At 56.0% G+C, this 27,998-nt stretch overlaps 1 protein-coding gene and 1 long non-coding RNA gene across 4 annotated transcripts; one reads left to right on the top strand and one right to left on the bottom strand.

Annotated features, from left to right (window-relative positions):
* On the top strand, positions 1-27,873 carry KIAA1522 (KIAA1522 ortholog). Of its 3 annotated transcripts, none has more exons than XM_038531184.1 (7): positions 1-244; positions 21,147-21,317; positions 21,398-21,453; positions 21,734-21,857; positions 22,468-22,584; positions 22,675-25,251; positions 25,687-27,873. In XM_038531184.1, the coding sequence occupies exons 1-7, from the start codon at positions 1-3 to the stop codon at positions 25,707-25,709; spliced, it is 3,312 nt and encodes a 1,103-aa protein (XP_038387112.1). In that variant the 3' UTR covers positions 25,710-27,873. The 3 variants fall into 3 exon arrangements, with proteins under 3 accessions (XP_038387112.1, XP_038387113.1, XP_038387114.1); XM_038531185.1 differs by lacking the exon at positions 1-244 and adding an exon at positions 9,726-9,920; XM_038531186.1 differs by lacking the exon at positions 1-244 and adding an exon at positions 18,851-19,005.
* On the bottom strand, positions 6,745-11,134 carry LOC119870353. Its single transcript, XR_005355882.1, has 3 exons — positions 10,917-11,134; positions 8,119-8,212; positions 6,745-7,407 (listed from the first exon to the last, which is right to left on the bottom strand). It is a non-coding gene; the product is annotated as an uncharacterized LOC119870353 (long non-coding RNA).
* Positions 27,874-27,998: the final 125 nt, after the last annotated feature.

Raw genomic sequence — 27,998 nt, 5'->3', positions numbered from 1 at the left:
ATGGCGGCCCGCGCGCCCCCCGCCGCACCTGCGGCCGACGACCCGGGGGGCCCGGGAGGCCCGGGAGGCGCCCCGCGCAGGAAGAAGTCCCGCTCCGGCGCGTCCGGCCTCCGCCGCGCCTTCAGCTGGCTGCGGGGCAAGCGGCGCAAGAAGAAGGCGGCGGGGGCCGAGGGCGCCGAATCGGCCGCCCCCCGGGCCAAGAAGGCGGACGACAAGGCCAAGAGGGCCAAGGGTAAAGGCCGAGGTAAGGCGGCCGGGCACCTGGGCTGCGCGCCGGGCGGCGCCGAGGGTGCGGCCCGGGTGGCTCCCGGGGGCGCGCGGCGTGTGGGAGCGCTGAGCCCCGAGGCGCCGGCACCGAGGCCGCGGGAGCCCCGGCTCGGGCCGCTCCCCCGCTTCTCCGCCGCCGCCCCCTCCCCCAGCAGTTCCCAGACTCTGCCCGGCCCCATTCTAGGGGGAAGGGACCCCGGCTGGGGCAGGAATCTCCTGGCTGAAGCAGGAAGTGCTGGCCGTCTGGCTCTTGGGACGGTGAGGCAACCCCCCTCCCCCAGGCTCCACCAGGTTCTGCCCTCTGCTGAGTCAGGGGGTCAGAGACTTGCGTCCGGCCTGGGGCCCGTAGGAGAGGCAAGTGGCCTTGCGACTCTAGTGGGGATTGCTCCAGGTCCGGAAGGTCAGCTGCACCCAAAAGGTGTTTCAGCCCCACAGAGGACCCAGCGTGGGCCATAGCACGCTTTGGGCTCCTAACGAGGTTAGCCTTTCCCATCCGGCCCCCCCCTTATCGCTCCCCTGGGCCAAACCGCAAAACTACACCTCCTGGGGGTGGAGAGCTCTCCGGTGAGAACCAACCAAACGTGGCGCCCCTCCCCATCACTCCTTCTCCCAGTCCTGGTAGAAACATGCCAGCGTTGGAAGTGTGTTTACAGATGGGGGAAACTGAGGCCCAAATTAATGGAGACGCTGTACCTGGGCTGCGATGGGTACTTAAAATACTATCGCCAATTCCCTGTCTCTGGGCTCCCTCTGGCCTGATGGGGACAAGATGCTTCTGTCTGAGGGGACGGAAGGGGTGGCTGACTTGGCCCATCCCTGCTGGGGCCACTTTCCTTTTGGGCACTTGCTTGGTTCTTTTCTCATTTTCCCCCTGTTTCTGTCACCGGTTTGAGAGGCAGGGCATGAGTGTCTCTGCAAGAGGGTGGGGCTCCCTTGGGGCTTGCCCTGCTCCGAAGTCTACCTTTCCCGATGGCCTGAGCTGCAGTGCCAGAGGTGAGGAAATGGCGGTGTGTGCAGGCCCATCCCATTTTGTGTTTACCCTCCCAGTGTCCTTTAACCACCTCCTCTGCAAGAGAATTGGAAGGAACATTTGAGGGGTCAGGAAGAGGGTGAAAAGCCTCTTGTGTGATTGCATCCGGCCTGATCTTCCTTTTGGATGAGGGCCTTTGGCCCAGGTACAAATAGAAGTCAGGGTGCTAGGGCCAGGATGGCTGGGACAAGCCCTGAGGGAGGGTTTTGGGTGAGAGGTGTTTCTGAGGGCTCTACGCTCCCAACTGGATGCAGAGTCACTCCTAAGGCTGTCCCATGGGGTTCAGTCTGAAGTCATCCCCATCTCAAGAGGGCATGGGTCATAATTGCAGCAGGATGGAATCTGGTCCGATTGTCAGGATTGGAGATAGAAGGCGAGTGGTGTACTCCAGGGCAGTGGACCCTTTCCCTTTGGAGACCACCCTGGAGGCAGGGGCTGGAAAATCTGACCCTGTAGGTCCCTGCTCCAACAGCCTGGGTTGGGGTCATGGGGTCAGTGGCTAGGCCTCCCCCTGCATTGTGTTAGGTATCTGGTAGCACTGGGCTCTCTGGGCAGCAGGTCGGCCTAACTTGAGTCCACGTGCATAGGAAACACCTCCCTGCCCCTGGCTGTTGTTTCTCCATGTCTGGGGGTGGCCCCAGGTACAACTAGAGGAAGTCCTGCTCCCTTTCGCTCCAGCCTCCTATTATTCCAATTGTTTCCTTGTCACCTGCCTGGCCCAACTTCTCTTCTGTTTATTAAGAGAAATAAATCCAATCTCTCTAATCTTCATTGGCACTGCTGGTCAGGAAGGGGAAGGCCAAAGAAGACTTAACTCTTTCTGGGGAAAATGTTCAGAATGGAGACTGGAGGAGACGGGAAGAAGGAATATACAGACAATTTCTAAGAGGTCAAGGGCCTTTGCTGGGAAGCTCCCCAATCCCAGTCTTTGAGATGCAGGGTGTGGCTCCCTTAATCTGACTCCCCTACAGTACAATGGGGAAACTGAAATTGTAGTAGAATTTTGAGCACAGACCTAGAAAGAGAGGAAATCTGACAGTTATTGATTATTCTGAATGTGCCAGGAGCTGTGTATCCATTAGCTCACTTGAGCCCATTTGCAAATGGAAAAATTGAGGGTCGGGGACAGTGTGTGCTTCGTTTGCCCAAACTGGGATTCGAACTCACACTATCTGCTCCAAAACTGGTACTGTTGTCATGAATAGGACATGGGGGTGGGACACAGGCCATCGGGTCAGGCTGAAAGATCTCATCCAACCCATTCTATGGGTGGCAGGAGACCCCAGAGAGAAGTGAGGGAAGCTGACAGAGTGGGAGGAGTAGGAAAGTCAGGCAAATTAGAGCTGGGATCTTGGCTCAGTCACTAGCAAGCCCCATGACATTGGGCAGCAACTTCTCTGTGGCCCTATTGATTCCATTACTGTCTCAGGAAAGGGAGGAGACCTTCTCACAGGGGTGACCCTCTGGCTAACATTGCCTTGGTGGGTCTGTGAACTCCCAAGATTTCTGTGTCCATAAGATTCTCTCAAGAGTGGCAGGGCATGAGTCCTGGGTGGTTCAGTGGTTAAGCATCTGCCTTTGGCTCAGGGTCCTGGGATCCAGCCCCAAGTCAGGCTCCCTGCTCAGTGGGGAGCCTGCTTCTTCCTCTCTGCCACTCCCCCCAGCTCATGCTTTCTCTCTCTCTCTCTCTCTCTCTCAGCTGTCTCTGTTTCTGTCTCAAATAAATAAATAAAATCTTAAAAAAAAAAAAAGATTCTCTCAGGAGTGAATGTGGAAATCAGGAATGTGAAATCACCACAGAAATGCAAGGGCTTAATACTATTTATCACCTTTACCTGAGCTCTAAAGACTCAGCCTGGAGGGAATGGGCTCAGAGGCTGACAGGACAACTCTGCTCCCCCTCCCAGGCCACATGATACCAGCAGATTGTGAACCCCTCTGAGCCTCAGTTTCCTTATCTATAAAATAGGAAGAATAAATCCTGGCTTTACAGGGGTGTCCTGGGGGTCAAATCAGATAATAGACAAGCAAGTGCCTTGTGAACTGTGGAGAATGGTCTAGATGGGAGCAGGTTTCTGTAGTTGTGATGCTAAGGACTTGGACATTGGCTGATCCATATTCAGAAATCAGGTCTTGGTTACACCCCAGGAACTCATAGCAGGGGTGATGATGATTGAGGGGGGCAGCCACAGAAGCTGGAATCGACCTTTGTCCAATGGAAGATTCAGGCATAAGGAAAGGTAAACAAATAAGAATCCATATTTTCCAGAAATATTACCTGGACTCTAGACAAGTATGTGGGGAGGAAGTGTTTCTGGGACAGATGCCAAGACCAGAGCCCAACAGATAACCAGGGGAGGCTTTCTGTAGGAGGTGAGCAGAGTGTAGAAGGAGGGCAGGGTGCTGGCTAATTTAATTATTTATTTGAGAGAGAGAGAGAGAGAGAGAGAGAGAGAGGAGGGGGAGAAAGAGGAGAGAGAATCTCAAGCAGCCTGCACTGAGGAGGGAGCCAGAAGCAGGGCTCAATCCCACAACCCTGAGATCATGACCTGAGCCAAATCAACAGTCTACCGCTCAACTGACTTGAACCACCCAGGTACTCCAGATGCTGGCTAATTTGAAAAAGTAACATGACGGCTGCTATGTGTCAGACCTATGTTGGACATTTTCACAAATATTTTCCTTTGTCCTCACAATAACCTGGGAGGAGGTAGTTATTACCATTTATAGGTGAGAAAACAGACCCAGAAGGTGAGAGTAAGTTGATCAAGGTCACTCAGCTTCATTGAAAAAGACATACTCTGTATTACTCAGTGTCAGGCAGTGTTTAGGGTAATGTGAATACCTGGGATGAGACGGGCAAGGTCCCCACCTGCATGGAAATCATGTTCACAGCACGGCAATGACAGAAGCAGTCTGCCTCCAGAGGCCATACTCTCGAAACAAAGCAATATGAGGCTAGGTGTGTTTCTGACTCTGGAGAGGAGTACCCACTGTAGGAGTGTATGGTGTGTAGCCCTCCCAAAGGTTGCTCTTGGGCAGTGGCAGTGGCCAGGCTGAGGCTGGGGTGTGTGTGTCAGAGTGCGGGTAGCTTCAGTTCTGAAAGAATTCAGGTCCAGTAGATTTGACCTGAAGAACTCTGGCCACTCAGGAAGAATGGTCCTTGGTGTGGGGTTGTGGAGAGACTTCTGAGTTTGAGTTCTGCCCCACTATGAGCCACACATGCCCTGTCTTGACAAAGATGGGGTTTTATGGGCTCTGAGAGCCTTTCTGGTTCTAGAATTCTGGTTTGCGAATGGGCTGGGACCACAAGAGTGGGAGCTATGCTCAAGAAAGGAAAGTCTGCCCTTTGGCCAGTCATTGACAAGACATTGGGATCCAAGGGCACCTGGATGGCTCAGTGGTTGAGCATCTGCCTTTGGCTCAGGTCATGATCCTGGAGTCCTGGGATTAAGTTCCACGTCAGGCTCCCACAGGGAACCTGCTTTTCCCTCTGCCTATGTGTCTGCCTTTCTCTGTGTGTCTCTTGTGAATAAGTAAATAAAGTCTAAAAAAAAAAAAAAAAAAAAGACATTGGGACCTGGTGGGCTACAGGGTATAGTAAGGTGGGCAAGGAGAATCTGTGTGAATGATGCCATCTCTCTCTGAGGGAGGGGCCTGTGTAGCTCTCTTAAAGCAAAGTGAGGACCCAAAGGGACTTTGGGTAATGGACACCTTGCTTATTTAAGGGCAGGATAGTGTCTGTTTCCCTCCCTCCCTCCCTTCCTTCCTTCCTTCCTTCCTTCTTTGAGGGTCGAGAGGGACAGTGGGAGTGGGAGAGAATCTTAAGCAGGCTCCACACCTGACCCAAAGCCCTCATAGGGTTCAATCTCACAAACCCTGAGGTCATGCCATGAGCTGAAATCAAGAGTCAGATACTTAACTGACTGTACCACCCAGGCACCTCTCTATTTGCTCTTCAATAAACACTCCATGTAGTTCCACATTCTGTGCCATTGTGTGCACTGTTTCCCCTATTTAGGGTGTGCTTCTCTTTATTTTTCTATCCACTGAACTCATTCATCTCTCAAGGCCTGGTGCCAGTGTCATCATCTCTGTGATAGCCCCCAGAGAGATTACTGCCTCCAGACTAGAGCAGGGTGCTTACAGGATTTGGAATTGGACAGTCTGTTTTTCTGGCTACCTTCTTGGGTAGGACATCTCAGTGTCCTTAGCCTGGGGCCTGGACCAATGTGATAGGGGTAGGGTTCCCTCTGCTGTGGGATACATCCAATGCGGGAGTGACTTTCATAGAGGAATCTGCATCCACTTCCTTTAGGCCCCTGCGAAGGGATGGGCATTATCTGCCTTGAGTCCAGGTGGGAGAGGGAGCCTCACTAATGTACTTCAAAATACTTAGTAAGTGTTTAGGTAATAAGTACTTTGTGCCAGACATGGTCCTGGGGATGAATGAGACACAAGGTCCTAGTCCTCATGAACCTCACAATCTGAGGAAGGAACCAGACATTGAACAGGTAATTAAGGGTCAAGAAGTGTGACAAAGGAGGGAGCACAGTGATCCCAGAGGGGAGACCAGGGATGGCTTCCAGGAGGTAACATATGAGCTAAAGTGGAAGGATGAGGGGAAGCTGGGGTTGAGGGATTTGTAGTGCTGGAATCAGGCATGGCACCTGCAAGGCGCTGGAGCCAGCTGGCTGTCTGGGTTCTGTGAGCACAGGAATCGCCCTACCCCACTGTTTTTGAATACCTGGAGGGTGGGAGCTGGGTTGGTGCTCCTTTCTCTCTGCCCTGCCCAAAGTGCCTGGCACAAAGTGCCTTTGTGTTATAGGTGGGTGATCCGAAATGGGCCCCAGAGCATGGGCATCTGCTGGTCCTAGATGCTCAGAGTTGATGGCCTGAGCTGCCACAGGCTGCCCTCATGCCACATACAGACAAGCAGTGGAGGCCCAGAGGACGAAGTGTTTTGCTCAAGGTCATACAGCCAGCCAGCATTAGAGGTGGAGCAGGAGCCCTCACCTGCCAGGCTGCCCTCAGCTTCCCTACTCCTTTGTTCAGACTTCAAATGGAAAATCCCATCCCAGAGAGTTGCCTCTACCAGGAGTGGGATGAGCTGAGCAGGAAGCTGAGGCCCAGAAGGCCTCCATCCCCTCCCTTACCTCCAGCACCTTCAGGGGCTCATTCCAGCTGCCTCTCCCTCTCCCTCCTCTTGGAGGCCCCAAATCCCCACCCATGGCACACATCCCAGCATTCTGGAAATCCCCTTCAGGCTAGGATGGGCCCTCCTCCCACTCTTCTGTCCCTTTCCTGCCCCTGGAGCAGGGCCACCAGCAAGGTTTGCTGAACGGGGGTGGCCAAAAAAATCTCCACTCTTGTCAGAAGAGGGCAGAGGGAGAGCCTCCCCTTATTCAGCTGTCCCCCAAGAAATCCCCTTCTCCCCAGCCCTCAAAGCTGTCTCAGCTGCTCCTGGCCTGTCACATGCTGATGAAAACTAATGAGAGGAGGCATTGTATATTGTTTGGGCTACAGTGAAAGTGGTGGGGTGGGGAGAGCAGGTATTCACACCTCCACCTTCCTCCTGCCTGTCTGCAGACCCAGCAGACCCCTTGACCTCCTCTAGTCCCTTGGCCAACTTGGGGGAGAAGTAGGTGGCAGCAGCTTCCTGGGGCAGGAGGGGTGAAATCGTCCATCTCTCCCATTTTTATATTCCACTGTCTCTCTGCTTTTGTGTCTCCTGCCCTCAGGGGCCGGTTCATCAAAGGCTGTCAGCTCTCTCTCTGGGTGCCCAGCCCTATGACTGGCACGGAGGGGAGACAGAGACAGCTCAGCTTGCAAAGGGTTTCAACCCCGATTCTTCTGGCAAAGTGCATAATTCCCAGAAGGCTGCTGCTGGGGTCTGCTCCAAGTGGGGCCTCTTGTCTGCTTAGGACACCCCCTCCTCCAAGCCCCTGGCTAGGCGAGGTCTTCCCCACCGTTCAGGGGAGTCACGAGGCACTCAAGCCCTGTGTTGTGGTTGCCAGGAGTTCTGGTCTTCTATCCCATCTACTTCTTCCCACGGTCCTACCCCAGGCTCTCATGCTCTTGGCTGCAGGCAGTACTCTTCCTCCTGGATCCTGGAGCAAGCACAGCCTCTGTAGTGAATGAACGTGAGACTGGGACTCTCCTGCCTGTGCCTCTTCACCTCTCCCAGTACTTAAGTGCCATCATCACCACCTATGTCAGCAGCCAAACCCCACCAGGCAAGCCCACTGTTTTTTGCCTCCACCAGTTCCTGTTCAACACCCACGGCACTCCTGCTGTGTGCCCAACACTATGCTGCTCTGCTTCAGATTACTAAAGGGAGGGAGGCAATCACTGTCTTGAGGAACTGGTTGGAAAGATACTAAAACAAACTGCTGTCTTGAGACAAGTGTTGGGATGGTGTTACACAGGGTGCTGGGGGGCCCTGAGGTATGATCCATTCTATCAGAGAGCCATACTACCGCCTGTGGGAGCACAGGGGGCTGAGCTAGGGGAGGAGGGATGCAAGGAGGACTTCCTGGAGGAACAGACTGTCCAGCAGGGTGTTGCGAATGAGGAATCTTCCAGGCAAAGGTGGAAGAGGAAGCAGCACGTGGAAAGGCCTGGAAGTGTGTAGTTGGTGGTGTGAGGGTGGGTTGGGGTGGTGGTGGTGGTAAGCAGGGTTGTGCAGCTGGAGCTCTGAGAATGAGAGGGGTGTGGTGGGAGATGAGGTTGAGCTGGGGACAGGACAGTTGCTGGAAGGCCTCCTACAAAGGCTAAGGCACCTGCTACCTTCCAGACATCCCTTGAAGCTCTTTGCATACCTGCCATCGCTCAACTCATGCCAAGGGATCTGGACGTTATCATTGAGCGTTGTCTCCGTTCCTCCACACCAGCTTTCTCCGTTATGGGCTCCATCTGTAAATTAAGGGAATTGGGCTAGCAGATACTAGCTCTCTTCCAACACTAGGACCCCCTTCTTTGTGCAAAGCGGGAGCCTGATGCACGCAGCTTGGTATATAGTGCATGCTTGACAAGAGTATTTTCTGGTTGGATGAATAAAATATAACCCCTCAGGGGCTGTACTGTTGTTAACCTCAGACTCTCAGCAAGACATAGGCCTCAAGGAGGGTGAGGTTCAGCTTTGACTCTCCAGTTTTGCAGGGAGGGACGGGGTGCCCTGGAGCCACTGAGCATAAGATGCAGCATGGTGTAGTGGAGGGGCTTGCCCAGGTGGCAGAAAGGATGAGCAATATGGGGATTAGAACTGATGGCTCTGGACTCCCAGCCAAGCAGTCTCTCTGCTACACCAGGCTGCCCCTAGTTGGAGAGATGGGGCAGAGCAATGGTAAAGGAGAGGCTCTGGGCCCTGGGCATAAGGGCACCTGTAAGGACACAGAGGTGAGGACAGCCTGGAAAGTTTTTGGAAAAGGTGAAGCTTGGCCTAGGTTTGAGAAATTGTATCAGGGGAGCTGAGTGAGGGGCACACAGACATGGGTGGCTTCACGTACATTTACCTATACACTCCATTACTTCCAGTCACAGGCACAATGTGACAGAACCAGTCACAATTAGGCAGATACACAAAAGCACACATCCAGACATTTGAAAACAGGCTCCATATGGATACAGACACACAGTCACACACACAGATGATTACACAGAGGGATCCAAGTGTTCAGGATAACAGGCATAGATACAGGTACACAACTACACAGCCACATTCAAGCATACAATTATCAATGCCCAGTTTACACGCAGAGGCACAGATAAACTAGAGGGGTCAGTGGTTGTCGCAGGGTCAGTGGGTGTCGGAGTCAGTCTGGGTTTGAGTCCTAGCTCTGTAGCTTACTGCTCGACTTTGGGCTAGTCAGCTGACTTCATGGAACCTCAACTTCCCCATCTGCAAAATGGAGATGATAAAACTACCTACCTCGTAGAATTGTTAGGTGGCATGAAAGCAGTTATCAGAGCGCCTGGCACACAGTAAGCGCTATATAAAAGGGTGCTGTTATTTTGGACACGGAAATACAGAAATACGGTCAGATCGATACATTTGTACGCACAGGCACAGCGACGGGAGATACACAGACACGTGACACTCACAGGGTGGTGACTGGGGGGCCCTAGCAGCCGCGGGGCTCCGGACCCCGCCCGCCTGGGGCCCTGCTCCGAGTTCTCTGGGCTCCACTGCAGTCCTCAGAGAGGCGGCCCCGCGGCTGGGAGAGCCCGCCGCCCGCCTGCCTCACCTGGACGCACCGGCCTTCCCGAGCGCCCTGGGTGGGGTGGCTCAGCTGGTCTCCCAGGTCCCGGGAGGGGCGGAGCCTGCGGGACGCGCGCCAGGCCCCGCCCCCCGGCCGGCCCCGCCCCCGGCCCGGCCATTGGCCGCGGGGCCCGGAGGCGTGGCTGAGCTGGGGCCGGGGGCGCCTGCGGTGGCCGCCCGCGCGTCTCTCTGCCTCCCTCCCGGGGCTGCGGGCCCGGCGGCCCGGCTGGTTGGGCTGCGCTAGGCTTTCCGCGCCGGCTCCCGCGCCCGCCATGGGCAACTCACACCACAAGAGGAAGGCCCCCAGCGGCCCCCGGGCCCGCAGCTTCTGGCGGTTCGGGCGGTCGGCGAAGCGGCCGGCAGGTAGGGGCCGGGGGTGGGGGCGGGGCAGGCGGGAGGAGGGTCTCCCTGCCGCAGCCGCCGCCACCGCTGCTGCCCCCTCCCGGGGCTTGGTGGGTGTGAGTGTGGGGGGCCGGGAATCCCCCGCACAGACCCCACCCCTCACATGCGCAAAGAGGCACACGTACATACTAATACCCACGGGCGGGCGCACGTACATGTTCACAATTCACACGGCCACACACAACACCCACTCACATGTACGGACATGGAGACACAAGATCGCATACACACAGCCACAGCATCGCCGTAGGACGCACAGACCCTGAGGCAGGTACAGCTACCTAGGTATACGGTTTGTACAGCCCCGCGAATCCTACCCCACGCGCAGGTTCACACAACCGCACACACACATCAGTCCTGTAGGACAGTTGCCCGTGGCTTAGGCACACAGATGTACACACGGGTTAAAAACTGCACGGCCAGCCAGACTCCCACACTCGGGCTGAAAGACAGACCCTCAGGCACTTGTGTACACACACACTCACACTTGTTAGCCCCCAACAGGCTGAAAGTTTGCAGGAGGGAGGGGAGACAAAGGTACAAGGGAGAAGCAGGAAACCAGGGGCTGGAGACTCCGGGGCCGCCTCCATCAGGCGTGATCGGGAGTCGGACTGGTTCTCTGGGCTCCCTCCCCACCCCCACCTGCGTCGCCGCTGCCTCTCCTCCCCCTTCCCCCCACCCGCGGTCCCCGTGGTCGCTGCCGCATGTCCCCCCTTTCAGTGCAGCCACCGAGCTGGAACGCAGCCCTTCCCAGCTTGCTGCGGGATCTCTCCGCGGGGTCACATTCCAGCCTCCAAGTGGGGGGTGGGTGGAGGGGGAGAATGGAGAAGGCCTCCAATCCTAGGGCTGGGAGATGGGATTCCTGGTTTCCCCCAGAAGGTGCGATAGTTCAGGGTATCCCCCAGAGTCCCAGGGGGTGCTGGAGGAGGGGCTGTGGGGGGTGGCTAGTTCCCTTACCTGGTGAATCCAGAGATGGGGTAGGGACATGGAGGTAGATCTACCCCTGGAGAAGATAAGGGGTCTTCCAACAGAGACAGGTGTTCCTTCTGGTCTTTGGGAGTGAAAGAATTCTGGAGAAGGTGGGGTGGGGTTCCTTCTCTTGTGGTGAGGGAATCCACCCATATCTTCCTAGGGTGGCCCACATTCCTCGAGGTTCTGAAATGATCCTGATGATCTCATCCCTCCTCACAGGGGGTGACAGGAAGAACCTGGGTTGGGAATGAGGGGATCTGGGTTTTCAGTGTGGCTCTGGTATGGGCTCTGGTGACCTTGAGCAGATTGCTTTCATGTCTCTGGACCTCTTGGCTCCTACAGAGGGGTCTGTTGGTGGATTGGGGGGGTGGCACATAGCTTAGGTGACCTCTGGGACCCTTACAGTCTGCCTAGCCATTTTGTGGATAAAGAGACTGAGGTCTACCCAGGGCGCGATCCTGGAGACCCGGGATTGAATCCCACGTCGGGCTCCCGGTGCATGGAGCCTGCTTCTCTCTCTGCCTGTGTCTCTGCCTCTCTCTCTCTCTCTCTCTCCCCCCCCCCCGTGTGACTATCATAAATAAAAAAAAAAAAAAAAAAAAAAAGAGACTGAGGTCTAGAGAAGGTGGGCTTGTCCAAGGTCGTTTGCTAGTAGCGGTTTGAAGAATAATTATGATAATCAAAATAACAGCAAGAAAGGGTTAATTACGTTCTGGTGGGCTCTCTGAGGATTCCTCAGAAGGTAGATTGATGAGAGACTCCAGGACCTTCCAGGAGTCCCTTTGTCCCAGCAATTCTGAAATCCTGGATGTGTCCACCTGTCTTTCCTCTCGGATTCTGCACCGAGGGGTGGGGCTGGGGCTCTTCCCCTGCCTTCCTGTGGCCACTCTAATCTGATGGTTTCCTGAGAACCAACTGTGGGTCTGGACTTGTGACCATTTGTGGTGGAGAGAGAGAGAGATGAAGAGGCCTGTGTTCACTGTCTCTTGCCCACTAGCCCTGTGCTTACAGTTCCTGCTGCTGTTCAGGGACTAAGCAGGCTTTAAAGTGGCCCTACAAAACCAGAAAGCAATGTCAAGGCAACGCAGAAGTAAGTGTGGGGGCTGAGGTATATTCAAAGGCTTTTGGGTTGGGGTCAGTTTTAGAAGATGGAGAGGGGGTGGTGGTCTTAAATTTTGGTCTTTGAAGTATCTATAGGGTTAGAATGAGTCCTGAACTGTTGAGTAAACCAGAGAGATGACCAGGGATGCATTTCATCTCTGGGAAGATGGTCATCAGCAAAGGCAAATTGTTGAGCCTGAGTGTGGAGGCTGGAGAGAAATGTAGTTGAGACTCCTTCCTTTGCTTGAGAAGAGAACGAGTTCCATTGTGAATGCAGGCTCCAGTCCCTTTGGTCTCACCTCTGCTGAGGATTCTAAGGCTTCCCCAGCCTGGGCCTCTGCTGTTACATGCCTAGGTATGGGACTGGGGTTTGAGTACTTATCCATTTGATTCATCTGTGAGAAGATGAGGGAAGGAATGCAAGGCAAACAGAGAGGGATAGAGTCTATAGACCATAGGGAGCCAGTGATGGTGTTTGAGCAAGGGAGGAGCCTATGAAAGTGGTGTGTAAGGAAGATGGCGCCAAAACAGGGGCAGGTGCAGGCAGGACAGGTTGGGAGGTGGAGTGGTGAGAGTGGAAACTTAAGAGAGCAGTCTGGAGGCTATTGCAGTAATCCAGGGGAGAGGTGGTGAGGAGGTGACGGCTGGGGACAGGGTGGAGGCTGTGGGAGTGGGGAGGAGTGGCAGCTGCAGAGATACTGCAGAGGAGGTGCCAGAAGTGATAGGACCTGGGATTAACCAGATGTTGGGAATAAGGGCTAGAGAGGGGCTGCGAAGGCTCTGTGCTCAAGGCTGATTGGCTGGGGGACAGGGACAGAGATGATAACTCAGAGCTAAAAATAAGGGCCTATGCTAAACCCTTTACGTTGGTTAAATCATTCATCCCTCAACAGTCTTACAGGCTAGAAGCCATTATCGTCCCCATTTTACAGATGAGGAAGCTGGAGCTTGGAGAAGCAAAGTCACTTAATCGTGGCCACTCAGCAGGAGGTAGCTGAACAGAGATTCAAAACCAAGCCTGTCACATTCTAAAGCCTGTGCCCTTTATCACTTTGGGAATAGACGGGTTTCTTCTTATGATTGAGGTGCCTGCAGATCCTCTGGGCAAAGAAAGCTTGAGGTCCTGGGGGTTTGGACTCCAGGGAGCACAAGTGGAGGAAGCGCTGTGGGAGAGGGGCAGGTTTGAGGACAACGCGTTGAAGCCCCCCAGGGCTCAGAGAGGGAGCAGGTGGGAAATGGAAGGAGACCTGAGATTTAAGGAACTGTTGGTCCATTGGATCAATCAATGCCCTTGGATGAAAGGGAAGGATGAAGGGGGACAGGGAGAGGCCTTCTCACTGCTGGAAAGATACTGTAACCTGCTGGCATTGTTTGGCCTTCAATCTCAGGAATCCAACCCCACCATACCCTCCCTGGGTCCACTGGGCATCTCTGGTCCTGGGCAGTTTGAGGGATTGGTGGAGGATGTGAATTGGGAGCCCAGGGAGCATCGCCCACCATACCGCCTTCTTTTTCCGAGACATTGTACTGTCAGATTTATACACATGGATGGATCCTCCCCCTCCCCTGCGCCCCCCCCCCCCCCCCCCCCTCCGCAGATGAGGAGATTGAGGGAATGGACTTAAGTCATTGGTGGAGTCAGACCATCTGGAATTCTTTTCATCCCTCCCCCTATCTCTGTACCTGGAGTGCCAGGGTCTTTTGTAGGTCCCAAACCTGGGAAAAGTCTGCTCCTCTTACTTCCTACCCCAGCATCTTGCTGTCTCCCCCATTTGTATGTCTGGACTTGGTTGTGGAAACCCTGGGCTTCCAGACAAGGGGCTGACCCAGCCCTCTCTGGTCTGAGGGATCAGAGATCCCTTGCTGCCCCAGGCCCTGACCCACAGCGGGGACCACTACCCTCAGAGGGGCAGAGCTCTACATGCTGAGGGATCTTTAGAAATGGCTCGCCAACCCTCCCATCTCACAGATGAAGACACTGAGGCTCGGAAAAGACACAATCTGGCTCAGCATCAGGCTGCAGTTGAGGTTCAGGGAGAGCTCAAACCTGAGGCTCCTGACTCCCAGGGCTGTGGGGTCTCTGGTCTGGCCTTAAAGCTCCCTACCCTCCAGAGCAGAAGGGTTAGGGCTAGGTCACTAACGGGCCCATAGGGAACTCATGTGAAGTGTCCCTTATCAGACCTTATCTTAATAATGGTCCTTAATGCCACTTGGGATTTGAAGAGAGCTCCAGAAGTGGGTGGGAGAGGAGGCCTCTGGTAGCATGGGAAGAGCAAGATTTTGCAGCCCGTCAGAGCTGGGCTCATATACCCCGACTTTGCCAGTTACTAGCCGTGTGACCTTAGGTTGGTCACAACCCTGAGAGGGTGCCTCTGTGGGGTGAGGGGGGATTTCATGAGACCACGCATAAATGCCAGTTGTGAGTAGAAAGGCAGAGGGGCCCCGAGAGGGACCTTTACCCATCCCTCCACCCTTGAGAGGCAGAGGCTCCCTCTGAGCACACCACTTTGTGTTTGTACTTGGTAGTGTGATTTTGGCTTTCCCAGGCACTTGGTGAGGCAGGTGTGAGTCCTACTTTACAGATGAGACTGAGGCCCAGAGAGGCTGATTCATTCGTCCGAGGCCAGACCTCCTGACTCCTGGGCTATTCCTCTCTCGACTTCATTGTGGCTGCCTCTCTACCATCTAGAAAATAGGAATAATCGTGCCTTGAAGGAACAAAGGAAAGAGCTCTTGGGAATTCAGACTCGCACCCTGGCCGAAAGAGATTATTATGTCATTGTCAGGAGCAGAGACTGACCCGGAAACTCATTATGACATTTATTAATATTATTGTAGCTAATTCCTCCCTGCACTGCTGCTGGTTCCCCCAGGTGCCTGAGGCATGGGATCCTCCTCTCCTTGTCAGGGGCACTCCCTGCTCCCCCATATTTACCTTAGAACCGGCCTGTCAGCTCTGCAGCTCAGCTCTAGGGCAGCTCAGCTCTAGGGCGGGTCTTCCACTGAGGGAAGGAAGGAGGGGGATTTCCCTTCTGCAGAGGTGGGGTGTAGAGCTCCCCCTCTTTGGGCAGGAACTGAGGTTGCGCGCCCCCCCCCCCCCCCCATCCCTTAACTTCTTCAGACTTAGGACCATGAAAGTGTTGGAGACCCAGGTTTGAATGTGGGCTCAGCCACTTCCTGGTTGGGTGACCTTGAGCAAGTCACTTTCCCTGGACTCGTTCCCTTGTACTCATTTGTGAAAAAGAAAGCCATACACACCTTTCAGGTTTCTTGTTAGGTGTTCTGTGAGACAGAAGAGAGAGAAACCTTCACTGGGAAGTTTTTGTGATATTCATGTCCCTTTGTCTTATCTCTAAGAGAATAAAATCTCCGTGTGTTCTGAGGTCTGCCCCTATTAGAGGGCCCTGGTTTGTTCACCAGTACAGAGTTTGAGACTTAAGACCTCTGAACACTCTGAATCTTGGCTTCTGGGTTGGCCTGCGGTCAGGTCAGATGTGGTGGTGGGGGAGCAGGGTCAGGCCCAGGCCCAGGCCCAGAGGGTTCCAGCTCCTGAGCAAGGCCACCTGGCCAGCTGTGCCCTCCCCCCTCATTCCTCTCCCCTGAGTCAGGCCTGCCTGGTTGTGGGCGCGCCACCACCCCCGCCCCTTGCTCTGGAATGGGGCAGGTTGAGGCCTCACCCCATGCAGGATGTTGCCAAGACAGTGTGTACGCGTGCGCACAAATGTACACTTGGCCTTGGGGGTTGGGGGCTCCCTCCCTCTTTCCTCCCTGTCCCTAGGCTCAGGAAAGCCCCAGAGTGGGGGGTACAGGCACCTGCCTTTGTGTACACACAGCCACCTGGCTGGGTCCTATGTGAGTCTGTAGTCTTGTTCGTGTGTGAGGAGGACCCGGAGTAGGGTGGCCTGGGTGTACTTTGTGGATGTGGTCCTGGGAGCACACACCTGTGGGTGGGCCCCCAGGGGGACATTTTGGAGGTCCTTGCGCACATATCCTCTGCTGGTGGACTTTCTCTGAGTTCCTGAACTTGGCTTGTGTGCTTCCTGGTGTGACCTTCATGTTAGGGGTGTGGCCAAGAGCAAGGTGTCTTCTATCCCGGAAGCTTCCTTCCTCAGGCAGGTGGGGGAGGAGGGGAGGTAGAGGCTGCTGGTGAGCTTCTGCCCCAGGCTGTACCTCTGGACTGTGCTAGGGCAGAAGGTCCTGGAACAAGAACTCTAAATGTGGCCCGGGGCAAGGTCCTTCCACTCTCTGGGCCCCAGTTTTTTTGTGAGGCGCCTGCCGTCCACCTGAGACACAGGTTGCTGAGCCCCTCCCTAAGCAAGTCACAGGTGTGTGGACCCGAGCCTTGGGTGGCTCAGAGAGACCTCATGCTCTGGCCAAGCTGTGGGTGGGTGGGGGGAGGGGTGTTGCTGGAGCAACCAGATGTTATCAAGTGTGAGAGCCTTGAATCCTCTGGGAATTTGCAGCTGTGGCCCTGACCACCAGCTGGGGGTCTGGGACCTTGAGCTGATGTTCCTCCAACACCGCCACCCCTCATCCCGAGTTTCCCTGGCTGCAGAGGCGGGGGGGGGAGCTGAGGATGACTGTCCTGCGTGGTTAAAGGCCTCAGTCTTGGAGCCAGCCAGAGCTTGGGAAGTTACCTAGCCCTCTGAGCCTCACAGGTTCAGGATCAGTTACTGGAGAGTATGTTCGAGAACCTGCATTGAAGGGCCGTTGTCAGATGCACGAGGGAAGAGACTGTTTGCCTTTCTCCAGCAGCTGGCATGAATCGCCCTGCAAGTGTGAGGCTACTGCTCTCCTCTGCCTGAGCTGGGCGCATTAGGGGGCAGATGGGTCTGGCCTAAGAGGGGGGCGAGTGGAGGATTTGGCAGAGAAACCTCGAATCTCTGGGGATGATAGGGTCCCTCAGCCCTTCTTCAGAGGGGAGATCAGGTCTGTGGCTGGCATGGTAGACAGAGCATAGCTTTCAGGTTCAAGTTGTCGTGAGGGCAAATGCCACCTTGCCCTTCCCAGCTTGCCCTTTCTGGCCTCCATTTCCTCATCTGTCAAGTGGGGATAATTAAAGTACCAACTTAGGTTTGTTGTTCATATTTAAATGATCTGTGGATGTACAGATGGTACAGCTGCACAAAAGTTTGTTCTCCAGAGAGCGAGGGCTCAGCCTCTGCTTGAGTGGTCTCTGAGAGGTGGGGTAGCAGATGGGGAAGGGGCTGCAGAGGGGTCTTGCAGCGGGGGAGCCATTGTGAATTCTTAGACCCCTCGTGACTCCGCGAGAAAGATGCTGTGAGAGAGGGGTATCCTGAGGTGAGTTTGGGGACAGTCTTCACACAGTTTCTTGCCCATAGCCTCAGCTACTCTTTCTGGATTGCCCAAAGGGATCTCTTAACACTGTCATTAGCCAGTTTAACCTTCCATGCTGACCTGTGGGGCCCCACCCGTCCTGGCTCCTGCCATTCTCTCCCTGGCTCCTGCCATTCTCTCCCTTGCTCACCGTGTTTCCACCCCATGGCCCTCTGTTCTGTTCTGGGAGACCCTCCCACCACCCCCAACTTCCACCACTCCTGCCTTGAGGCCTTTACACTTGCTACTGTCTGTCCAGAAGTCTCCATGCCCACACTTGCCCTGGCTGGCTCTTCCGCTTTCTGCAGGTTTTGCTTCCAATGGTCTTTCCTTGATGCCCTCTAGAGGCACCCCCTTCCCTGTCACAGCTCCTCAGTCTTCACTGATCTAAAATTGTATTGTTAGTTTACCTCACTCATGTATTTTTTTTTGTATTTGTCAAATGTTTATTGAATCCACAGTATGACAGGCACCGATTTAGGTCTAGGGTGAACAAGTTAAAGTTCTCCTCCTTTCGCTGTAATCTCAGGTTCTAGCTTAATAAATACTTGCTGATTGAATGAATGGGCATAGCAGTCTTATAAAGAGAAGTTCATTGGTCATGTTTCCATATGAAGTCATGACTTGTGTGTGACGGAGGTGAGTTTGAACTTGGAGCTGACTTCCCTCCAGTTACCTCCTCCCACTCCCTTCCCTATGACCGGGTTTCTTGGCTAATTCCGTTCTCTCTGCCTGGTGAGCCAGCAGAGTCACCAAGTCACAGTGAGGCCAGTGGGAAGGATCCTGGGCTGGAGGAGCAGGAGGTATACGATGAAGCCTGCCTCTGCTGTGTGACCTTGGAGACTTCACGGTGCTTCTCTGGGCTACTTCCCAGAAGACCAAAATGGGAAGAAAGTCCTTTGGAAAGCATGGGTCTGTACATACACATGAGGAGTTGTTCCCACCAGCCACTGTGTTTCTACTCTGGGCATCTCCCTGGCTTCCCAGGGTCCCTGGGTCCTGGCTGGCTGTCACCCCTCCACGGGCCTTTGCCAATGGCCTTGCCATGGCAGGCAGTCCTGGGCCTCTGCCTGGATTCTCCACCTCTGAGTTCCTTCCCCAGAGAATTACCCTCACCAGCCAGGAGGACTTGGGGATGGGCATCATGCCAAGTGTAGTCTGGTGGCTCTTCCACCCACCATCTGGCAGCCGGGGACCCCTGCCATGGCTTTGGCTCCTGACTGTTGAGGAAAGGACTTTGGGGACGGGATAGTGGTCTGACCCCGGGACTGAGTATTTTCAGCCCTGCCGGTCATACTCTCCACCGGAGCCAAGCGTCCGCAGGTTCCGGGCCTCAGTTTCCCCGTCAGAATGTGGGAAGGTTCCTGCTCTGCACTCCACTTGAGGGGCGGGGTCGGCGGGGGGCGGGATCAGTGGCGCAGGTGGGAGGAGGACCTGGGGAGCAGCCCCTCCCCCCGCCTGGCGCCGGCTCTGCAGCTGGGCGGGCGACTCGCTCCGCTCGGGGCCGGTTCCGGTGAAGGCGGCGCCCGGCGTCGGGAGAGGTCGGCCTAGGGGACGGCCCGAGTGGCGCCCGCGGTCATGGTGGTGTTCCTGGGCCGCCGCCTGCCGGCCCTCCTCGGGCTCTTTAAGAAGAAGGGTGAGTGGGTGTGGCTGGGGAGGGGGAGAGGAGGGACCCCGACACCTCGGTTTGCCAGACCTTTTCCTAAAAAGGGGGATCGAGGCTGGGGAGGGGTCATGGGTGGGGGAGGGGAGCAGTAATGAGGCCAGGCCGCCCTGCCCTCCGCTGCGCCTTTGTCCAGCGGCTTTTCCGCTGCCTTTGTCTGCTTGGTTGGGTTTGGGCGGCTGGATGCAGGTGTCTCTGACCTTGAGGCCTGCAGCGCTTGGGTGAGACTGCTCCGCCAGGGCTGCCCACACTATGCTGGGTACACCCCAGTACCTCAGTTCTGAGAGGCAGGGCACCCCCTCCCAGGTCAGCCAGCCCCACAGTGTGTGGGGAGCAGAGTAGAGAGGAAAGTAGTGTCCCTGGAATTTGGGGCGTGATCACCGAAATGCTGTTTAGAGGCTGAGGGCCGGGCGGTGGAGAAGTTTTGGAGGGAGGGTTCTATACCTGCTTTCTGCTTCTGGAACTGGGCTTTTAGGCCTGGATTAAGACATGGGCCACCGTTCATTGGACTTTTGATGGGGAAGGAAGGTCCTCAGGTTTTTTTTTTTTAAGATTTTATTTATTCATGAGACACACACACACAGAGGCAGAGATACAGGCAGAGGGAGAAGCAGCTTCCATGCAGGAAGCCTGATGTGGGACTCGATCCCTGGACTCCAGGATCACACCCTGGGCAGAAGGCAGACGCTAAACCGCTGAGCCACCCAGGGATCCCCAGGTCCTCAGTTTTGAGTGTGATCCAGGAGTCCCCTCCAGGAACCTGGAGCTTGGTCCTGGCATTGACTCTGATTTGCTGGATGACCTTAGGCAAGCCCTTTCCTTTTCTATCCTGTTTCCCCAGCTTGTAAAATTCAGGGATAAGGCAAGACTCCATGGGTTGGGCTGTTAGGAGACCCAGGAGCTCTGACCTTGTAGGGTTCCTGCAGGTTCCTGGGGCAGGAGCTGGCTGTTGAAGAATGGGCCAAGGAGGGAGGAATGGGCAGGTGTCTAAGCTGAAGACCCTGATCCTGGGGTGTGGCTTGTTTTGTTCCTGCCTCTCTACAAGGTGCTGCCAAGGTCACATGACCCTCCCAGTGCTTTTGCTTATGTTGTGGGTTCCATTTAAAGGGGGGCTGGGGCTGCAGAGTGCTGACACAGCCCCCCATTCCCAGGATTAGATGACCAGCTTCCCCATGGGCGGGGCCGGTAACAGGATCCTTTGTAATGGATCCCTGGCTCCTGTGCACTGGGGGCTGGGGCCTCCAGGAGTGGGGGAATGCCTGGGACTGTTCTCCCAAGAGAGGCTAGAGCTGCCTTGTCTGGGGGTAGAAGGCCCCTGGGGCCTTCTCCTCTCCCCTGCCCATCCTTCCACTAAGGGACAGCCACATGGGTGAGTATGGGACACAGAGGCCATGTCCCTGGTTTGTCCCTCCTCCCAGGACTTCCTGGGAATTCTGGTCATGACCCCTGCTGGCCTCTACCCCTTTCTAGTGTCCCACAGTGTCTTCCTGGGCCTGGGCCAAGGGGGTATAGGAAGGGGGTTGTTTGTTTTCCATAAAGTGGAGCTTGGCATGTGCGAGACAAGAGAAATATACTTGCTATGGGCCATACGTATATGGGGTGCTTTGCGTCAGGCCCTGAGTGATGTGCCAGTACAGTTGTGTGTATATCTGGGTACTGTTTGAGTATGTACAGAATGGGGACTGTGGATATTGTGTATATATGTAGGGGCTAGGTGTGTTCTGTGGGACCCCCTGTTTGATGTTGGTTTCCAGATGTATTTATACTTGGGTGCTGTTTATTTGTGTACATCCTGAAACCTGTGGGTGTTGTGTGCATATATGGTGGGGTGGTGTGCCCTGGGTATATGACCTGTATGGGGTCCTTTGTGTGGTGTGGGTACTCAGATAAAAGTGTGCTTGGGGATAGTTTGTATGTGTATGCAGGGGTTGTGTGTACTGAGTGTGTAACTGAGAACTGTGAGTTGTGTGTACAGATTGGGGGAAGTAGTCTTTGCCTGTCTGTGCAGGGCTGTGTGCAGTCTCAGGATCAGGGGTGCCGTTGTTGTGGTGCCTGGTACCTCCAGGACCCAGATGCCCTCGGGCCTCACTTGTCTTCCTTCTTCATTCCACTAGGCTCTGCCAAGGCTGAGAGTGACAAACGTCTAAGTGCAGGGCCTGGCCAGGGGCCAGGGTCTATCGTGGATGAGCACCAGGACAATGTCTTCTTCCCCAGTGGGCGACCGCCTCACCTGGAAGAGCTGCACACACAGGCCCAGGAGGGGCTCCGTTCCCTCCAACACCAAGGTAACCTCCTTCCTTCCAGTACAGCTCTTGGCTCCCAAGGTCAGGGGCCTGGCTCAACACACTTTTCTGGTGTCTTCCAGAAAAACAGAAACTGAATAAGGGTGGCTGGGACCATGGAGACACCCAGAGCATCCAGGTGAGCCCTGCCCCCAGCTCAGTCCTGACTCTGCTTTTCCCTCCATGGTTAATTTCTGGCAAATAGGTCTCTGAACCCTTTTGGATTTCCATTTCCTTCTTGTATCCTGAAGGGCTAGACTAGATGACTCCTAAGGGCCAGGCCAGCTGATGTCTGCTCAGTGCTAGGTGAGGCCAGGGAGAGTTGGAGTCAAAAGCTGCCCCAAAGGGGCAAAAGCAAGAGGCCTACATAGGCTTCTGGGCTGGTCTGATACCGGGGCCTCATCTCCTTCCACCAACAGTCTTCCCGGATCGGGCAGGATGAGGATAGCATCTCCTTCTGCAGTCAGACCACATCCTACACAGCCGAGAGCTCCACAGCAGAGGATGCGCTCTCCATCCGCTCGGAGATGATCCAGCGCAAAGGTGTCTGCTCACCAGCCCACATTCTTGGACAAGGCGGGGTGGGGTGGGGTGGGTGGGCATGATCTGGGGTCCTAGCCCCTGCAGCTTTCCTCTTTTCCTCCTAATCTGGCACCCTCCTGTCCAGGCTCTGTGAGTCAGTGAATTCAGGAAACGCAGTATCCTGCGTCTTCTTGGAGACTCATGACACACACACACAGACCACAAAGCTGGACAGTTAGGAGTCAGGAAACCTGGGTTTGAGCCTGATGTTGCTACGTCGCAGCTGGGTGACCTGGGGCCAACCTATAACCACTCTGATCTTCCGTTTGATGTTCTATAAAAATGAGAATAAGAGTACTTGCATTAGCAGAATGAATGCCAAATGTTTGGCATGCTAACACATAATAATTGTTCACTAAGTGGAAATTATCCTTGGCCTAGTAAAGCCTTCCAGCAGTCTTACAGTAAAGAAGTGTCTAGCTTTGTTTAACCTAGCTTTGCCCACGCCTACTTGATTATGGAAATCTTTTTTTGCAGAGCTCTTGTTAGTTATTCTGCGAAAGCAGTGCTCTGCAAAATGTGCCCTGAGACCTGCTCTCTAATGGTTTCTCTCCCCTGGACTGGCCCCCAGGCTCTACCTTCCGACCTCATGACTCATTTTCCAAATCATCCGGGAAGTCAGGGCGGCGGCGGCGTGAGAGACGGAGCACGGTCCTGGGGCTGCCTCAGCACGTGCAGAAGGAACTCGGTGAGCCCCAGAGTAGGAGGGTCGCAGGGGGGTGTGGGGACCTCCGGCCCAACCCTCTGCTGACTCATATGTCCTCCCTGTCCCATGCAGGCCTGCGGAATGAGCGTGAGGCACCGGGTACCCCTCGGCCTCCTGGTCCCCGGGATGCCGTCCGCATCCCCACAGTGGATGGCCGCCCAGCAGGCCCAGCCTCGGGGACAGGGGCCCGGGTGTCCCTGCAGGCGCTGGAGGCACAGGCTGAGGCTGGTGCCGAGGCAGAGGCCATGCTGCAGCGCCACATTGACCGTATCTACCGGGATGACACCCTCGTTGGTCGGTCCACGGGGGCCCGGCCCCCACCGGTGACCCGGCCCATGTCCTTAGCGGTGCCTGGACTCACAGGAGGGGCAGGGCCTCCAGAGCCCCTGAGCCCAGCCATGTCCATCTCGCCCCAGGCCACCTACTTGTCAAAACTGATCCCAGATGCTGTCCTGCCGCCCACAGTGGACGTGGTGGCCCTGGGCCGCTGCAGCCTGCGCACATTGAGCCGCTGCAGCTTGCTGTCAGCCAGCCCTGCCTCTGTCCGCTCGCTGGGCCGCTTCTCCTCGGCCTCCAGTCCGCGGCCCCGCAGCCGCCACCCTTCCTCCTCCAGTGACACTTGGAGCCACTCTCAGTCCTCTGAGACGATCGTGTCTGATGGCTCCACCCTCTCCTCCAAGGGTGGCTCTGAGGGTGGGCTTGAGGGCTCTGTGGGTTGCAATAGTGCAGCTCCCCCTCCACAGGGGGGCAGTGGGAGGGGCTCCCCCAGTGGGGGCAGCACTGCTGAGGCCTCAGATACAGTCAGCATTCGGAGCAGTGGGCAGTTGTCTGGCCGGAGTGTGTCCCTACGTAAGCTGAAGCGGCCCCCGCCTCCTCCCCGCCGGACCTACTCACTCCATCAGCGGGGCTTGGCCTCACCTGATGGGCCCTTGGGGTTGCCACCCAAGCCTGAGCGGAAGCAGCAGCCGCAGGTGCCCCGGCCGCCCACCACTGGTGGGTCAGAGGGGGTGGGGTCAGCCCCCTGTCCCCCCAACTCAGCAGGCCCCTGGGTGCCTGGCTTGTCTCCAGGTGGCTCCCGGCGTCCCCCACGCTCCCCAGAACGGACGCTCTCACCCTCCAGCGGGTACTCGAGCCAAAGCGGTACCCCTACCCTCCCTCCCAAGGGCCTAGCAGGGGCCCCTGCTTCCCCAGGCAAGGCCCAGCCCCCTAAGCCAGAGCGGGTCACTTCCCTTCGGTCTCCTGGGGCCTCTGTCTCCTCCTCCCTCACGTCCCTCTGTTCCTCATCCTCTGACCCAGCCCCCTCAGATCGTTCTGGTACACAGATGTCGACCGCTCTGGGTGACAGGTTTGCCATACCTCCTCACCCCAAGGTGCCTGCCCCCTTCTCTCCACCCCCTTCCAAGTCCAAGAGCCCTAACCAAGCTGCCCCGGCTCCCGTTCCTCCTGCTGCGGTCCCTGGGCCTGTCTCTACCACTGATGGGAGTCCTGAGCCCCTGCCAGCTCTGCAGACAGCCCTGGTCCCACCACCGGGGGCTCCCATTGCCTCTAAAGACAAGTCCCCCCCACCCTCCCCACCCCCATCTTATCATCCTCCCCCCCCACCCACTAAGAAGCCAGAGGTGGTTGAGGCCCTGTCTGCCCCCGAGACTGCTGAGGAGTCCCTCCAAGACCCCCACTGGCCCCCACCCCCGCCTCCTGTACCTGAGGAGCAGGACCTGTCCATGGCTGACTTCCCCCCACCCGAGGAGGCATTTTTCTCTGTGGCTGCCCCTGAGCCTGCAGGCCCTTCAGACCCCCCAGGGCCTGTCAGATCCCTGGCTGCTTCGTCCTCTTCGGGTACCTCTTCAGGTACCGTCTCTTCCCAGAGCCAGCTCCTCAGTTCCCCAGACCCTCCTCCAGCTCCACCGGCCCCACCTCCTGCTGGTTCTGTCCCAGGGCTTTTGGCCAAGGTCCCGCGGAAGGAACCCGTGGGCTGCAGCAAAGGTAGTGGGGCTCCCAGGGAGGATGCTGCTGCACCCCTGGTCACGCCCTCCCTCCTGCAGATGGTGCGGCTGCGCTCCGTGGGCACTTCTGGGGTAGCTCCGAGCTCGGCATCAGGGCCATCGGCCCCCCAGAAGCCCCTACGAAGGGCCCTGTCGGGCCGGGCCAGCCCCGCGCCAGCCCCCTCCTCGGGGCTCCATGCTGCTGTCCGACTCAAGGCCTCCGGTCTGGCTGCCAGCCAGGACCCCGCGAGTGTCCAGCCCAATGGACCACCTGAGGCGGAGCCGCGCTCTCCCCAATCCCCTGCCTCTATGGCCAGCTTCATCTTCTCCAAGGGCACCAAGAAGCTGCAGCTGGAGCGGCCCGTGTCCCCAGAGACCCAGGCTGACCTCCAGCGGAATCTGGTGGCTGAACTTCGGAACATCTCAGAGCAGCGGCCACCCCAAGCCCCAAAGAAGCCACCTAAAGCTCCCCCACCCGTGGCCCGCAAGCCCTCTGGGGGGGTCCCATCACCCAGCTCCCCCGCCTTTCATCGGGCTGAGTCCCTTCCTGCTCCTCCCACCAACGGGCTCCATTCCGAGGACAGGACTAAGGGGGAACTGGCGGAGAATGGAAGTGTCGTGCAGCTGGTGGGCCCTGGGGAGCAGAAGCTGGGCCCGCCTGGCTCAGGTACAGTGGACAGTGTGTGTGTGGGGGGGAGGGGTGTACCCATCACTGGTGATGGGAAATAGCTGTCTGAAGTCCCACTACTAGGGATTTGTTACTGGGTCTTTAAGATTTTTCTGGTCTCTGGCTCTGGGAAGGGTGAGCTGTCACCCTGGATAAGCTAGTGAAGCAGTGTGGTGTGTGGGACTTTGAAGTCAGACCTACTGGGTTCCAACTCCAACTTTGCCATTTTCTCTGCACGTTCTGGCTTTAAGTTGCTCACCGTAAAGTGCAGGGCAGTGGTTCCCACGTGAGCGTGCTAGAGGTACTGTTTGTAAAGCATCCAGCTGGTGCTGCCTGTGGCTGGTCAGTTGAGGGGGTGAGGATGTGCTTGGGGCATCCAGAACCAAGCTGGGAGGCCCCATGCTGAACGTCCCTTTCTCCCCCCACCCCCTGCAGACCCACAGAAAGAGCTGGTCTGACCACCAGGCACCTTGCTGGCACTGCTGACCCATCCCAGGAATACAATCTCAGGGACCTGAGCAGCTCCAAGGACGAGAGGATACGGCAGACACTTCATCTAGTAGGGAGGATGCCTGCAGCCTTAACCTTCACAGCCTTCGATATTTATGCAAGCCTGGTGTTGATCTGTCCTCCAAGTCATCCAGCTCCTGCCTCTCCCCGCGCCCCCAATGGATTTCCCTCTGGCAGCTGCTGCTTGTCTTGGCCTTAGCCTCATTTTGAAGGAGGTAGCTAGTGGGAGCGGGTGGCTGCGCCCCCTGCTGGCCTCGAGGCCACACAGTTGGGAGCAGAGCACCTCACTTGTTTCTTTCCCTTGCCCCCCACCCCATGTTCAAATCATGCACATACTGTAGTCCAGAATCAAAGCACTTTTGAAAAGTGGCTGCATGTCCATCCTCCAGGGCCCGTGAAGCCACATTCCAGGGGCCTGTTTACATGGCAGCAGCATCAGTCCACAGTAGCTGGCCCCTAGCTGGGACCAATCTGTCCCCTCCCTCCGATCCAGTGTGCCCATTCCTTAGTTCTTGGAGGTGGGCGAGTCACTGTATCCCCACAGGCTTCTCCAGGCTGGAGGCAGGAGCGGGGCTGTGGAATTCCAAAGCACAAAAGGTGCAGCAGGGGTTAGCCCTCTTGTGCCTCAACTTACCACCAACCACCCTCCTTGCCTTCCAGTTTTGCCAGGTGCTCCATGTGGGGGACAAGTGGGAGATTGCCAGGGTCCCGGTGGGGTGGGGGAAAAGAACCAGGTGTCTCCGGAGAGTAGGAGAATGGAATAGGTTGACATCTCAGTAGACGCTTTGGTGATGCCAAACATCCGCCCCTTGTTTCACTTGTACAGGTTGGGGTGGGCAGGCGGGCACAACACTTCAGAGCCCATGGGCTGTGGCAAAGCTGTGTCCTTTTCAGCTGGGCAGGAAGTCCTGAGGAGGTGGGTGGAGGGGTCTGGCAAGGGGAGTGCTTATTTGGGCAATGGGCCCAGACCTAGCCCTATAGATTACATTTGTGACCTTTCTCTTTACTTGGTGCATGTTCTTTCTGCAGCTGCCTTTCAGCGCAGGTGGTTTCACAGGGGGGAGCTGACACTGAGTGACAAGGATGGGAAACCAAAGGTGCACTCTATTCCAGGCTCTTTCCTAGTCCGTGTGTGTGGGGGGGTGTTCAGTGCTCCTAGGGAGCAGGCTGGGTGATTGCCCCCTAGCCATCAGCCTCTGCTACTGATCTCTCCTCTAGGAATTTTAATGACCTATTTTCAGCCTGTGCCACCTATCTAGGTAAGCTGACTTCCCCACTGGCCCTGGTACCTCCCTCCACAGTCGTGTGGCTGCCACCAGGGTCACCCCTTCTGTCTTGATCCTCTTTCCTCAACAGTGATTTGGGCTTGAGCCTGGCAAAGAACCTCACTTTTAGCTGCTTCTCTGGAGAGACTGAACCCCTCCCAGAACAAGAGCTGGGAATATAGGGGATGTGGTACGAGAGCCCAGGTCCCTCTGGCCCTCCCTCATGACTGTCTTCTCCCTGTAGCTCTAAACCAAGGCTGCTCCCTTGCCCCGTGGGTTAGGGAGAGCCGCTCCTGGGTACTTGTCACACCTGCCCAGTGAGCTGGGGAAAGAGGATAGTCCGTATGCATGGCTCTGCTCAGAGCTCCTGACCAAACCCCCTGGGAGCCAAGACCAGGTTGAAGACTCCATGAAACCAGGCCCTGGCAGCAGCTCTGGAGCTGCTGGAGGTAGGAGGGAGCCCAACTTCTGTATTTCTTTCCCTCCCCTCCCCTCTCAATGTTACTTGAGCTCCTTATCCTCAGCTAGAATCTTCTGAGCTTGTTTCCCCACTGGGTGGGACAGAGTACAAAGGAGAAAGGAGGATCTAGAAGAGGCAGCCCTTCTTTGTCCTCTGGGGGAAATGAGCTTGACCTAGTGCAAATGGAGAGACCAAAAGCCTCTGATTTTTAATTTCCACAAAAATGTTAGAGAGAGAAGTATATATATATATATTTCTTTAAATTTTTGAGTCTTTGATAGGTCTATACAAACAATCCATTCCCTCTGCCCTGAAGCCTGAGTGAGACACATGATAAAGCTCTCTGTGTGTTTCATTCGAAGGTGTTAATTAAATGATTAAAACTTGGCTGTGGTTTGCTGCTGCTTAACTGGAGAGGGACAGGGGTTGGGAAAATGTTCTTTCTGCCTGCACTAAGTATTGGACCCCAAAATGGGCCTCTTCTGCTTTATCTTTTTTTGAGAGAGAGAGAG

Source organism: Canis lupus, chromosome 2 (genome assembly GCF_011100685.1).
Source record: "Canis lupus familiaris isolate Mischka breed German Shepherd chromosome 2, alternate assembly UU_Cfam_GSD_1.0, whole genome shotgun sequence".
In the NCBI taxonomy this organism is placed as follows: domain Eukaryota; kingdom Metazoa; phylum Chordata; class Mammalia; order Carnivora; family Canidae; genus Canis; species Canis lupus.
Note: the sequence above shows the minus strand (reverse complement) of the source record. Positions and strands in the feature narration are given on the sequence as shown.